This window comes from Anomaloglossus baeobatrachus, chromosome 1 (genome assembly GCF_048569485.1).
Source record: "Anomaloglossus baeobatrachus isolate aAnoBae1 chromosome 1, aAnoBae1.hap1, whole genome shotgun sequence".
NCBI lineage: Eukaryota > Metazoa > Chordata > Amphibia > Anura > Aromobatidae > Anomaloglossus > Anomaloglossus baeobatrachus.
The window spans coordinates 761,958,610-761,972,405 of NC_134353.1; the positions used below are offsets into that span (position 1 = coordinate 761,958,610).

Sequence of the window (13,796 nt, forward strand, 5' to 3'; positions counted from 1 at the left end):
CAACACGGGATTACACGGACTGCACCGCACAACACGGGATTACACGGACTGCACCGCACAACACGGGATTACACGGACTGCACCGCACAACACGGGATTACACGGACTGCACCTCACAACACGGGATTACACGGACTGCACCGCACAACACGGGATTACACGGACTGCACCGCACAACACGGGATTACACGGACTGCACCGCACAACACGGGATTACACGGACTGCACCTCACAACACGGGATTACACGGACTGCACCTCACAACACGGGATTACACGGACTGCACCGCACAACACGGGATTACACGGACTGCACCGCACAACACGGGATTGCACGGACTGCACCGCACAACACGGGATTACACGGACTGCACCGCACAACACGGGATTGCACGGACTGCACCACACACGGCCCATGCGCCTTCTCCAGGCAGCAATATCTGAGGCGGAGAGCCCGGACACACACTGCCGTCTGCCCTCGTCCCTGCCCCGCCGCAGCCCAGTATTCAGGCTCTACAGCGTCTTCTGCAGCGTCTGCCGCCACTGACCATACACCGCGCTGCAGCTGTCACTCCGTGTATGCAGCCTGGCCGCTGATTGGCCCTTTCTCACGGGTGATCCCCAGCGGCTAATAGGATCGAAGCGCTATTCTCCGCCCCTTTATCTATTGGCTGAACCTGACGTAGGGGCGGAGCTTTCAGAACGGTACCGTTAGTAGGAGTTGAGTGGCGCACACTTGTGTGAGAGCACAATGCCCGTGGACGTGTCTCAGTGGTGCGGGGCTGTGGCCCTGGACGAGGTGGACGAAAAGCCCGCGCAGCCGCTCAGTGTGAGCTACGGTCCTTTGGTCATAGAGGAGCTGGGCCAAGTGGTGACCCCCACCCAGGTAGTGACCGTATAGCCAGGCGTGGGCGCCACTCCCACTGTGATGGCACGCTGCCGGGGATCACGCCTTCCAATACTGGGGTGGACGGTATATATAGCAGAGAAGGGGAGATATGAGCAGTGCTGGCCTCACTGCTGCGTGCAAGGCGCATGTCTGCTGCATATAGTGTGTGTATACAGTGTGCATATACTATGTGTGTATAATGTGTACGCTGTATACTGCACTGTGCCCTGTGGGAATGTTCTGGATACTGTGCAGCTCTCTGTAGACGGTGCCAGCTGTACTTTGGTCTTCGCCGCCATCGTTCTTGGTTGCTCTTTGCTGATGTGTGTAACCAGATAAGACTCCATGTAGTGTGAGATCTAAGGCTATTTGCCCACGTTGTGTTTTTATGTGCAGAAAATCTGCACATCGTATGTTTTGGCAGGGAAAAACCCTGAAAAGACGTGCATTTTTTTTTTTTTGCATTGGCGCTTCTTTTCACATGCTGTTTTCCATCCTTTTTGTGCGCATTTAGTCGGCGACTGTGGGGTTCCTGTGCTGTACCCCCGCAATTGCCACCAAGTCACCAACTAATCTTAGGCTATGTGCCCACGTTGCGTACTGTCCCTGCAGAAATTTCTGCAGCGATTTGAACAGCACATCGCTGCAGAAACACTGCGTACTGAAAAGCCGATTTCATGCGCTCTGGATGCAGCCCCTCCCATAGACAGAGCGGGGGCTGCATCCAGAGCACATGAAAGAAGTGACATGTTGCTTTTTAGAGCGCAGCGCTGCATTCTAATACGCCACATGGGCATGGATTACGCACAATCTTCATAGATTGTGCTCAGGACGCATGCAGTTACGCTGCAGTGGAATATGCAGCGTAACTGCACGCAAATACGCCACATGGGCACATAGCCGTACAGCTGGGACCCGGCTCGCACTGCCAGTAGTGGTGTCTGCACTGTTCCCTGCCGTTCAACCCCCTAAATGCTGTGATCAGAGCATTCAGGAGGCAGAGAGAGGAATTGCTTACTTCTCCCTGGCGATTGGGTCATTGTAGTGCAATCTCAGGGACCCGATCGCTGCCATGGTAACCCTGGGTCGTCACCATGACGACCCTGGGTTACTGAGGTGCAGATCACCTCGCAGACCAGGGCACCTGCGTCATCAGAGTTCCCTGCAGCAAGGTCCTGCAGTAAGTAAGTTGAGGTAAATTTCGGGGACTGCGCCTATAGCCGTGATCGACAAGGGCCGCTCCAGGTTATGACTGTATAGCGCCATTTCATCACATGTGGCCGCTATGTAAACCATAGAAATAAGGAGTACAAAATATAGCACGTGCTTCTAAAACAAGGAGACACATGTGCAAAAGATTTTTTTTATTTTTTTTTTTAGTGGGGGAGGGGGGGTGTTCAATGGGTAGACTAGCAGTGTTTTTGACAAGTAATTTCACAGTTTACCTCATGTTTAAGTCATTTCCATTATTGAGCATGTAGGGATTTCTGAATTTTTAGTGTCCTGCTTGTTGCCTAGGTAACCGGCCACCCTGCAATTTATCAGAGGTGGTCAGTTTCTTAGGCAAGTAGAGTGCTTTCAAGCTGTGTAGCTCTGGAGCTGGCAGGTGCACTGGGTCCATTCAGCTCCTCTAGTGCTGCAGAGGCAAAGCTGCCCAGACTGAGGACGAGCCTATAGTCACTGTCCGAACTGTGAACACAAAGGAAGGAATCAGGCTAGCGGAGCGGCTTTGAAAGGGTCAAGAATTCTTATTTTTTTGTTGCATGTGTTGAGATTATATATGTATATTCTATCCAGCAAGGACTCAGCAATCCAGGATTGGAGTAAAATTTTCATTTTATTGATCTTCAAAGGTTAAAAAAAGACCCACAAGGATCAGGAACCAATGTGAATGGCGGAAAACCAGCACAAATGGGACTACGTGTTTCGGCGGCCTTGTCGCCTTGCTCGCGGTCCAAACCTGATGGGAAGAAACTTGTGAGCTTCATTGCTGGAGCTGGACGCTGGCCTACATTTTCTGAGATATATTATATTTTTCAGAAATGTACTTACACCTTCTTCTTGAGTGGGGGTAGGGGGGATAAGAAACTGCAAAATGCTGTACAAAATCATGTAGGGTTTTTTTTTTTTCTTTTTTTTTTTTTTTCAATGAAGATTTAAAACTAACATGGCCCAGGAATGATTGACCTCCATTGATTTTTGTCCTTTTAACTGGTACTATGTAAAAAACAAAATGCAAATGAGCCCTGAATCTGATTACGTTCAATTTTAATGTGAAAACATGACTAACAGTGAGAGTCTCAACAACAAAACCGCAGCAATAAAATATTCACATTAATGACAAAAAAATGGGGGGGGAAATAAGCCGAGAACTTAGTTGTGTTTTTTTTTTTTTTTTTGCTTTAACATGATCAGGTATAGTCAAATCTACCTCCTGACTGTAGATCTTGCCAAATTCCACAATGCAAACTTTATACATTGATTGTACTGACCTGGGGAAATAGATATACATACTTTGAATATCTGTCAGATGGCTGTATTTTAATATTTATTCATTTATAGAGTGCTGTTAATTCCACAGCACTTTACATACAATGGCTACAATGTCCTCATTGGGGCTCACAATCTAGGTCCTGATATTAAGATAATGATTTTGAGTTCAGCTAGAGCTGGATTAGATATGGATTTTCAAAGTAAGTATACAAGTCTCATGAGGTCGGTAAGAGCTATTCATTAATGTATGCAGCTTGTATTCTGAAATCTGGTGCAAGAACTGCTTAACGCCTGCATTTAAGGGAGTATTCACATGTTTTTCTCCAAATTGCTGCAAAAGGGGAAAAAACGTAGTACAGCAATCCTTGCACTCCTCCCTTTCTTACCAGTATTCACATTAATCATGCTATCATATTATATAATTGAGGTTAAATATGCCTGTAATAACCAGTTATTGAGGTCTTCGGGGCCTTTAACCTCTCATTCTTTGTGTCCAGAAGAAGTCTCCATTGTCTATATTCTAGCGATTCAGTGTACTAATGAGAATTATTATTTTTTAACTTGTGAAATAGGTCCAGAACCGTCCAACCAACATTTCATGGGAGGGAATGGATGCCGACAAGCTGTATACACTTGTGCTTACAGACCCAGATGCACCAAGCCGGAAAAACCCAAAATTCAGGTTAGATCTATTCCCTCACGGGGCTGTAGTCTCTCTGGCAGGCGCCCAATACTACAGCATTGCCTTCAGATCCAAATGGGTTGTCTGATACAAAAAAAATCAAGCAATGTTCACACGCTGCGTTTTTTGTAATGCAAATTGAAAGCTGCTTTGTACACTACCAGTAAAAGCTTTGAAATGCGCACTTTTTTTTTTTTTTTTCCGGACTTTATTGGAAAACGTACATGATCCTCCCGTCAGGGATTCGAACCCCGGTCTCCCGCGGGACAGGCGGGGATACTCTCCACTATACTAACGAGGAGTGGCTTTATTGGAAAACTGCAGTGTTCTTTTCACCCCTAGAAAGCAATGAGAAGATGTAAAACCTGATTTTTATAAGCAGCAACTTTACTGACAAGAAAGCAGGTGTGAACATAGCCTTAAAGTTCCCATCTGTGTAAAACAAGCATTTTATAATTTTCTATGACTTGAAACGCTACCTGTTTCCCAGCTACGTCACTACCTCTGTTCCTGGTATCTCCAGATGCTCCATATTGCATGTCGCCAGCAATCCCTGACTTTTCTTTACTCAGCAGCTGGTGCCATATGCCCCACTGAATTATCCAGATGAAGTGATGGACTGTGCTCATGTGTTTTAGGGAATGGCATCACTTCCTCCTTGTAAATATGAAAGGAAATGACATCAACAGTGGCTGTGTCCTGTCCGACTACGTTGGTGCCGGTCCACCGAAAGGAACTGGTGAGTGTACCCATAGTGCCCTGGAAGGGTCTCCTGAAGGTGATTGTAGCTGGTGCCCACCTATGGCACAGTGAAATACTTCAGGTAAATTGTATCCGCCGGTTCTACCCAGTGCGGATCTGAACACAAGCGCCATCACTATAATGTGACCAATGAAGATGTTTTATTGGGTGGGATCCGGTAATACAACCATGTTCTTGAAAGTCTGCACCTTATAGCAACTTCAGGACAGCAGTGGGAAATATCTCTTTCCTTATTTGCTTAATCCGGATGATGTGATGGTCAAAAGAAGAACAAAACCCCTTTTCTGAGACCACATGCACACGTTGAATATTTGGTGACGAGTTTAACTCCGTATTTGGAAGTTAAAATCAGAATTAGCTCCTGGTTTTATCGTACAAATACTGAGGTAAAAAAACCTCACTAAATACTCAACGTGTGCATGTGGTATAAAAGTATAATCTAACTTGCTGCAGGAAATGTACTAAAAAAACAAACAAAACAAAAACCTGCTCCTGTTATTAATCCCTGCCCTCCATAGTCCAGGTTGTCCCTGCCGATGAGGATCTCGTCGTGACAAAATTAGAAATCCTAGATATGACAATGTCTTATCCCAAAATTACTTTAAAAATATAAATGGCTCTTCAGCATACAAGGCTGAGTGCCGGTGGTCCCCGCTGCTGAGGCCAGTCACGTGGATGTAAAGCATATCGCCTCACCAGGAAAGTAAACCAATATCGACAGGAACCATTTGAGCATTGCAGGTTATTTAGGCGAGTAATATCTGTTTTTCATTTCCATGCCCCCTCATTAAGACTAATAATGCCATGATGAATTGGGGCCCTAGTTTTATAATTGGCCAGGAATTAAAGTGAGTCAAGGAGTGGCTTCCTATTGGTTTGATTACACAAATTGGGAGGGATCTGTTAGTCAAGCAATATGTGAAAGAACTGGTGGGGTCCAGCCCCTCAACCGTTCTCTCCATTCTAAGGATTCTTTCACACGCCCGTGCAAAACACGTTTTGCACGGTCTATGGTGGAGGTGCGTATGTGCGCAGCGTGTGCTATCCTTGTGACATTCGCGTAGAACATAGCATGAATTTTTATACTTGCCTGTCCATGGTGCTGATATCTCCAGCGCTGCTGCTTCCGTTCCTCCGTGTACTGAATATGTGATGAGCATAATGAGCACGGGTCAGAAGCAAGTGACAACAGGTCTGGAGACAAGAGTATAAAAATTAATTTTATTTCACAGAAACATGGTTTTCTCTGGTTCATGTCACATAGATCACATCCATGCAGTCCTTGTGACACCCGTGCTGCCGGAGAAAAACTGACATGTCTACGTATGGAGCACACTAACACATTGGCACACTAACACATTGTATGCTCCAAACGGTCCATGGGAAAACGCACACAAGTGTGCACAAACCCATTCATTTTAATGGGTCTACGTGTGCCCATGTCTCTGGTGTGTGTGAAAAAGGATGTCACACGTAAGAGAGACACGGATTTATGAAGAGGGCCTAAGACAGTTCCGTTTGCTCTCCTGTGTCGAACTTAGGGCCAGGCTTCCTGTTTTAGCACATCAACAGTGTTGTGAGAAGGGGGCTGGCTGACTGGCTCATTTCAGTAGCTAAGCCAGACCGTTTCTGTCTCGGGCAGTGATTGACAAAGAAGATGGCAGCCTTAGCTTATAGTATAATTAAGTCAGCTCACCCGCTTCAATTACAGCTCTACTGATATGTGTTCTCTCCTGTGTAAAGTACAAGTCAGAAATGGTCCTGCATATTATAGGACCTCTGCTGTTCTCTTCTTGTTGGGACACTATTGACAATAAAGGTAGATTAAAAGAGTTTACTTGAACTGAGCATAAATATCTGCAGCCACTCTGTCAGGATTCGGCCATCTACAGTCAATGTGTACACTGTCAAGAGTCCCTTCTTTTCAGCTCGAAGGTTCGTTGTCTGACCAAGTATTTGATTTGCAAAGTTGTGTTTACGTGCCAACAAGCTTCTCTTAAAGGATCATTGAAAAAAGCAGAAGTTGGTGGTCGACATTTGACCACCAATATGCAAATGCAAAAATGGATGAGCATGTGAGCTGGCAATAGAGTGAATCTTGACTGCAGACTGCAATTACATAGAGCGACTGCAGAAAGGTATGCTTGGCCTGGAAAAATCCTTTTTTAGATCAGCATTTAGAAGAGGAAAAAAAGTGAACGTTGATCACCCTTTAGTATACAGTACAGTGGAACCTCGCTTAACGAGTAACCCAGTTAGCGAGTATTTCGCTTTAAAGAGCAAATTTGCTGTAAATTTGTAACTCAGTTTACAAGCAAGCTTTGCCGTACGAGCAAACTACCGCACACACTTCCGGTTCCGTACATCCACCGCGCTCTAACCCGTTCTTGCAGTCCGCACAAACACACATATTATCCTCACCTTACCTTCCGTTCCATCGCCGGCCTCATGGTTCTTGTAGTTCGCCGCTACAGGATGTGTATCTGGTAACCATTGCGACTATGGAGGAACTTCCGCTGTCAGCCGCTACTCAAAGGCAGCGCGCTGACCAATCAGAGGCAAGTGGCTCCTGCCTTTGACATCAGCGCTCTGGCAGCGGAAGTTCCTCCCTCGTCGCGATGGTTACCAGATACACATCTTGTACCGGCGAACTGCAAGATCCAGGAGGCCGGCGATGGAACGGAAGGTAAAGTGAGAATAATGTGTTTGTGTGTGTGTGTGTGTGTAATGGCACAATAGGGGACCAGGATGGGACATTTAACAAGTTGTGGAACGAATTGTCTGCATTGCAATGATTTCCTATGGGAAATCTTGCTTTGCTGAATGAGTAACTTGGTTAACAAGCACAGTCCCAGAACGGATTGTTCTCTTTAACCAAGGTTCCACTGTATGTGATTTGTTTCTATGCTCTCTAGACAGCCCGATATTACGTTTTAAGAAACTGTCACCAGGTTTTTGCTGTATAATATGTTAGCAGCATGATGTACAGACGCACACCGATTCCAGCAATGTGTCCCTTACTGGGCTGCTTGCTGTAGTTTTATTAAAACACTTTATCAACAGGAAATTGCTATAGGTTTGCTAGTTCTCTGACTGTCAAATTAGTCTGTTAATGAACTCCTGTTATCCGGTTCTCTTTTGTCGCTCACTACTAATTTGTAAGTGTTTTTTTCCATATGCATAGGGTAGACAGAAGCCCCTATGTTGTGCTGCTCTATGATGGGGTAACAAACCCCTTTTGATTAGATTCTCATTAAATCTGTCTGTGCTGCATGACTCCAGACAGCAAAGATTTAGAATGAGACAAAAGATTGTTGTTGGAAATATGTCTCTCTTTAATGGATATCCGCTATCTCATTGTTTTCTAGGTCTTCATCGTTATGTCTGGTTGGTCTATGAACAGAAAGAACATCTAAACTGTAATGAGAAGGTTCTGACCAATCGCTCTGGACAGCACAGAGGAACGTTCAAGGTCCTTTCATTTCGCCAAAAATATGGCCTAGGAAGCCCAGTTGCAGGAAGTTGCTTCCAGGCCGAGTGGGATGATTATGTCCCAAAGCTGTATGAACAGCTGGCATCCTAAAATGTGCCCCTCTACTGCACTCTAGAAATCAATGCACCTCAGTGTTTTGTTTTTTTTTTTTTTTTTAGATTGTTTGCAGTTGCATAGTGGACACAATTGTTTTTGTTTTGCTGCTCAAGAACCCGGCACATAATCTCTAATCTCTCCAGTGTTAAATCTCTATTGCCAGATGTAACAGCATTACAATTGTGCAACCTCCTTTTGGAAGCATTTTTAGTGCATTCTAGAAATTTCCTACTCGCCAAAATGTATCTGTGTATGTTTTAGTGCATGTTTTAGTGCATATTTATCCTTTTTAATTACTTTGCATTAAATTTAAAGTGCATTGAGTTTATAAAGTTCTTCACTGTGTCTTATTTTTGCTACATGATTTCATTCTATGTTGTTTTGGTTTTTTTTGTTTCTTTATATATATAATATACACAGTGCAGAATTATTTGGCAAATGAGTATTTTGATCACGATACTTTTTATACATGTTGTCCTACTCCAAGCTGTATAGTCTTGAGAGCCAACTACCAATTAAGTAAATCAGGTGATGTGCATCTCTGTAATGAGGAGGGGTGTGGTGTAATGACACAAAACACCCTATATAAAGGTGTGCTTTATTATTAGGCAGCTTCCTTTCCTTTGGCAAAATAGGTCAGAAGAGAGATTTGACAGGCTCTGGAAAGTCCAAAATTGTGAGATGTCTTGCAGAGGGATGCAGCAGTCTTGAAATTGCCAAACTTTTGAAGCGTGATCACCGGACAATCAAGTGTTTCATGGCAAATAGCCAACAGGGTTGCAAGAAGCGTGTTGGGCAAAAAAGGTGCTAAATAACTGCACATGAATTGAGGAAAATCAAGCGTGAAGATGCCATTTGCCACCAGTTTGGCCATATTTCAGAGCTGCAACGTTACTGGAGTATCAAAAAGCACAAGGTGTGCCATACTCAGGGACATGGCCAAGGTAAGGAAGGCTGAAAAACGACCACCTTTGAACAAGAAACATAAGATAAAACGTCAAGACTGGGCCAATAAATATCTTGGGCCATGTGCGCACGTTGCGTTCAGTGTGTTGCAGTTGTAAACGCATCCTCTGGCAGAATTTGTCAATGTCTACTTTGGTCATTTGCAAAAAAAGCAATAAAAATGCATCTTTTTTGCATTTTGGGTGCGTTTTCATTGCTTTTGACGTGTTTTTTTTATGCTTTTTGGTTGTAGCGTTTCTCAACGAATGACAAACTGAAGGTAAGAATGGACAAAAAATATATAAATAGACAGACATCTACTGATGTCATTTCCTGCTACCAAGAAATCAAGAGATTAAGTTAAGGTCCATATTTTGCTAAAATGTCTTCTCCTATTGGTACATTACGGTTAAGAAGGACGCAGAGACATCGATTACTACTGATTTTGATGTTATGAAACCAATGACAAAGACAACAGGTACAATTTAAGAATTAAAAAAAAAATTGGAGCAACAAATTACATTTATATCAAATCTTAAAAAATTAATGTGTTTTAATTTGTCTTTTTCAAAGTATCAACAAGCCACAAAAATGTGGGCCCATCCACTGTTTATAGACTTGGATAGCAAAGGACTTTTCGCAACGTTATACCAAGATTTGCGAAAGTGTTTTTTTTTTTTTTTTTCATATTTAAAAATTTATAATTTTTAAAATTCTGGGTTTCTAAATGGTTTTAAGTTATAATCTAAACGAAATAGAACCTTACATCAAAAAACATAAATTTGCCATCAATATAGAATGTTATTACAATGTATCATCTTAAAAAACTTAAACTATTAAAAATATAAAAAATTAAAAAAGGAAATTATAAGAAATATAAAACAGGTATGAGGATAAATTTATTTCTTTCTGACTATTACTCATTATGGCATTTGATCATCTCTTATCCATTGTATGTGGAGACATAACTTATAGACACCCTTATACAACAAGCTATTTCTGCTGAAGAGAGACTGCTCCTCACGTTAAGATAATTTTTAAAGGAAATTATGTAGCCAAAAATTATTTTAATGTCATATGTTAAAGGGGTGGTTCACCCATATTTTTTATTGTCTAGATCGATATTATATTGAGAAACAATGTTTCTCTCAAATACCTTGTGTTGTCAATAGTGCCTGTGAGAGGCGCTATTGCAGACCGCTGCTCCCCGTCTAGTGACGTACCCGTCCAATGCTGCCTCGTCACATCCGTGCAGCCGGCTAGTCTTCCAAACTCTGAGCTGTGAGCAGTGTTTCACTGCTGTCACAGCCCATTTTCTCCCTCCTCCCTCCTAGCACGGCGTGTCTCCTGCTCCCCCCTCCCTCCTCGCAGAACGCTGCAAGCAAGAGACGTGCTAGGAGGGAGGAGGAGCAGGGAGCAGATGGGCTCAGAATGGAGCAGATGGGCTCAGAATGCAGCCGGCTGCACGGATGTGACGAGGCAGCATTGGATGGGTACGTCACTGGACGGGGAGCAGCGGTCTGCAATAGCGCCCCTCACAGGCACTATTGACAACACAAGGTATTTGAGAGAAACATTGTTTCTCAATATAATATCGATCTAGACAATAAAAAATATGGGTGAACCACCCCTTTAAGAACTGTATTTGGTTGTTTGCTTATTTTTTAATATAACTACGTAAAGTTAATGTAATACATGACATACAACACGGTTTGAAAAATATTTTACTTTAAATAACAATTTTCAGGTTTCTAGCAACAGGTGAAAGCTTCACATCTCCATCTACAATTTAGGGTGGGGAAATCGACTATATTGGAAATCATCCGTAAGACATGTGAAGTGATTTGGTTAAAATTATAGCCAATTGTTATGCCACCCCCAACAGAGGAAATATGGCTGAAGGTGGCATCTGGTTTTGATACTGTTGCCAATTTCCCAAATTGCATTGGGGCTGTAGATGGCAAACAAGTCAGAATACTACAGCCCCCACGTTATGGATCTAGATTTTTTTTTTAATTCTAAAAAATATTTCTCGGTTGTTTTGATGGCTGTGGCTGATGTGAAATACAATTTCATCGCCATTGATGTAGGGGCCTCTGGGAGTACTGGTGACTCTCGAGTTTTATGAAATTCACAAATAGGCTTCCATGTTATACAAAACTCACAAACAATCCCACCACCTAAAGCATTACCTGGAACCACAAATCCAGTCCCATATGTAATGGTTTCAGATGAAGCATTGCCACTACTTTCTAATCTGATGAGGCCTTACCCACGCAGGGGTTTAGATGGCAGACGACGCATCTTCAACTACAGGCTGAGTAGAGCTCATAGATATGTCGAATGTACTTTTGGTATAATGAGCAACCAGTGGCGAATATTCCACACACAAATTCAACTTAATGTTAATACCGTTGATGCTGTAATTTAAGGATGTTGTGAGTTGCATAATTTTCTACGCCAATATAGCTCAGAAGTATCAGAGGAAAATCGGGCTCAAAGTTTCATGCCTGTGTTATCAGTTGCAGGTAGTCCCAATAATTCAGGAATGTTTGTGAGAGATACATATACAGATTACTTTGAGTATGGAAGGTGCCATACCATGGCAATACACAAGTTACGGTGTTGCTCCACTACCTAACCTGTAATATTTTGAATATTGAAACATAATAATGTAAATATATTTCCAGAATGGGTTTTTTTTTTTGCAACACAAATTTCATTTAATTGCATTCATAAATTGAAATTATGATATATTACATTGTTCTAAAAATGCTAGAACATTATTTTTCTAATATATAGAAATATATGTAAGGCAAACTTTTTTTTATATAACATGTTTTGTTATATTTTTGGATTTATATTTGTTTTGAAAAAAATTACAAAAAAACCCAATATAGCTTACAACTATATTTAAACATACATGTTATTTTAAACATCAAATTATTATTTTTTTTTAAAAAAAAATATTTAAATACGTGTAGTTCCTAATACACACATCATTGATTTGAAAAAAGCTCTTGTGTGTAATATCCACCCATTTGTTAATTTTGTCTTGATTGAACATTAATATTTTGTGGATAATTTTCATTAGGTTTGTGTCAATAATCATGGATGTTTTGGTTCGGATAATATGGTTTGTTTGCTGACCATATGTAGTTTGGTATTCTTCGTATGGCCCAATTCTTGTAATTGTGACATTGTTGGTTGTGACTGTATTCGTTGTTGTTTTTTAGTGTTAGCGAAACTTTTTTCAATTATGTTAACTATTTCTCCCCCTCCTCCTCAAAACAGGCTAACAAGCCACACATTGCTGTCATGCATGCAGATTTTTTTTAATTATCTAGATTTCTAGTTCTGCAACCCAGTCTCATTGCAAAATTATCGTACTGGTCATCATGAGTGACCGATTTGAATATTTCTACTAGAGTTTGGTTTATTAAATGATCATGGTTTGGTTGTTTTTGGTTTGATGTATTCTTTTTCTTGGTTTTTGATATGAATATGTTTTTGGGGCAAGGGTTGAAGTTGCTGCCACTGTTGTTCCACTGTTGCTCGGTAAATTTTGCCCTTCTAGTTCCTCTGACAGCTGTGTTTCTCGGTTGGTAGGTTCTTCTTTTTCCTCAGATTTGTTCAGGATTATTATCTGGTTGTTTGATATTTTCTTGAGGCGCAGAAATGTATCCATCCTTTTTTTGTTTTTATGTAGTAAAATTTGTTTGAATTGGAATGTTCATTTTGTAGTTGTGTTTAAGAAAAGGAATACTTTGATTAAATACATGTCATAATTTTTTAAAAAAAAAAATTAACTTACGGACGCAAAATTCGACCTGAACACAAGAATTACAGATCCTCATAGTAAATGAAATTTGGTTTCACAGGTGACCAACCACTCCTTGTAGCTTCAATGCGCAATTTGTTAAAGCGATCCCTGATCAAACGCCATCTTTTTCTAACATCTTTTTCTATGAAAATTTAAAAAAAAAAACATTTTGTAATTTTAAAATAAAAATACTAAACTTGTTAAATTAACCAAAAAATGAATTTTAAAAAATAACAAACCATTACCAATCTGATTTTGCATTTACATGGTCGGCCTCATTCCATTGTGGGTATAATTCTTTACAGATTATGAGCCAGCAGTCTGATTGTTTTATTATCTGCAAATAATCCGGAGATGTTGAATCCCAAAGACATTGCATTGATTTCACCTATAATGGATAATTTCATGTATTATTTTTTTAAAACTTGTTTAAGATATATTTTTGCATCTTGGGTTTTTTTTTAAATAAAATTTAAGTTTAGTACTTTTTTTTTTTTTTTTTTTTGATCATGAAACTAATTTTTTTTTAATAAAAAAAAATATATATATCTATATCATGTTTAGATATATTTCTCACATTTAATTACAAAAAGAACCAATAAGTGTTTTTAAGA

At 41.2% G+C, this 13,796-nt stretch overlaps 1 protein-coding gene across 1 annotated transcript; it reads left to right on the forward strand.

Annotated features, from left to right (window-relative positions):
* Positions 1–694: 694 nt before the first annotated feature.
* LOC142251432 (phosphatidylethanolamine-binding protein 1-like) lies at positions 695–8,746 on the forward strand. The gene is made up of 4 exons (XM_075324234.1): positions 695–885; positions 3,954–4,063; positions 4,702–4,802; positions 8,194–8,746. Exons 1-4 carry the CDS (start codon positions 751–753, stop codon positions 8,406–8,408), a joined length of 561 nt encoding a protein of 186 aa, XP_075180349.1. The 5' UTR covers positions 695–750; the 3' UTR covers positions 8,409–8,746.
* The last annotated feature ends 5,050 nt before the right edge of the window (positions 8,747–13,796 follow it).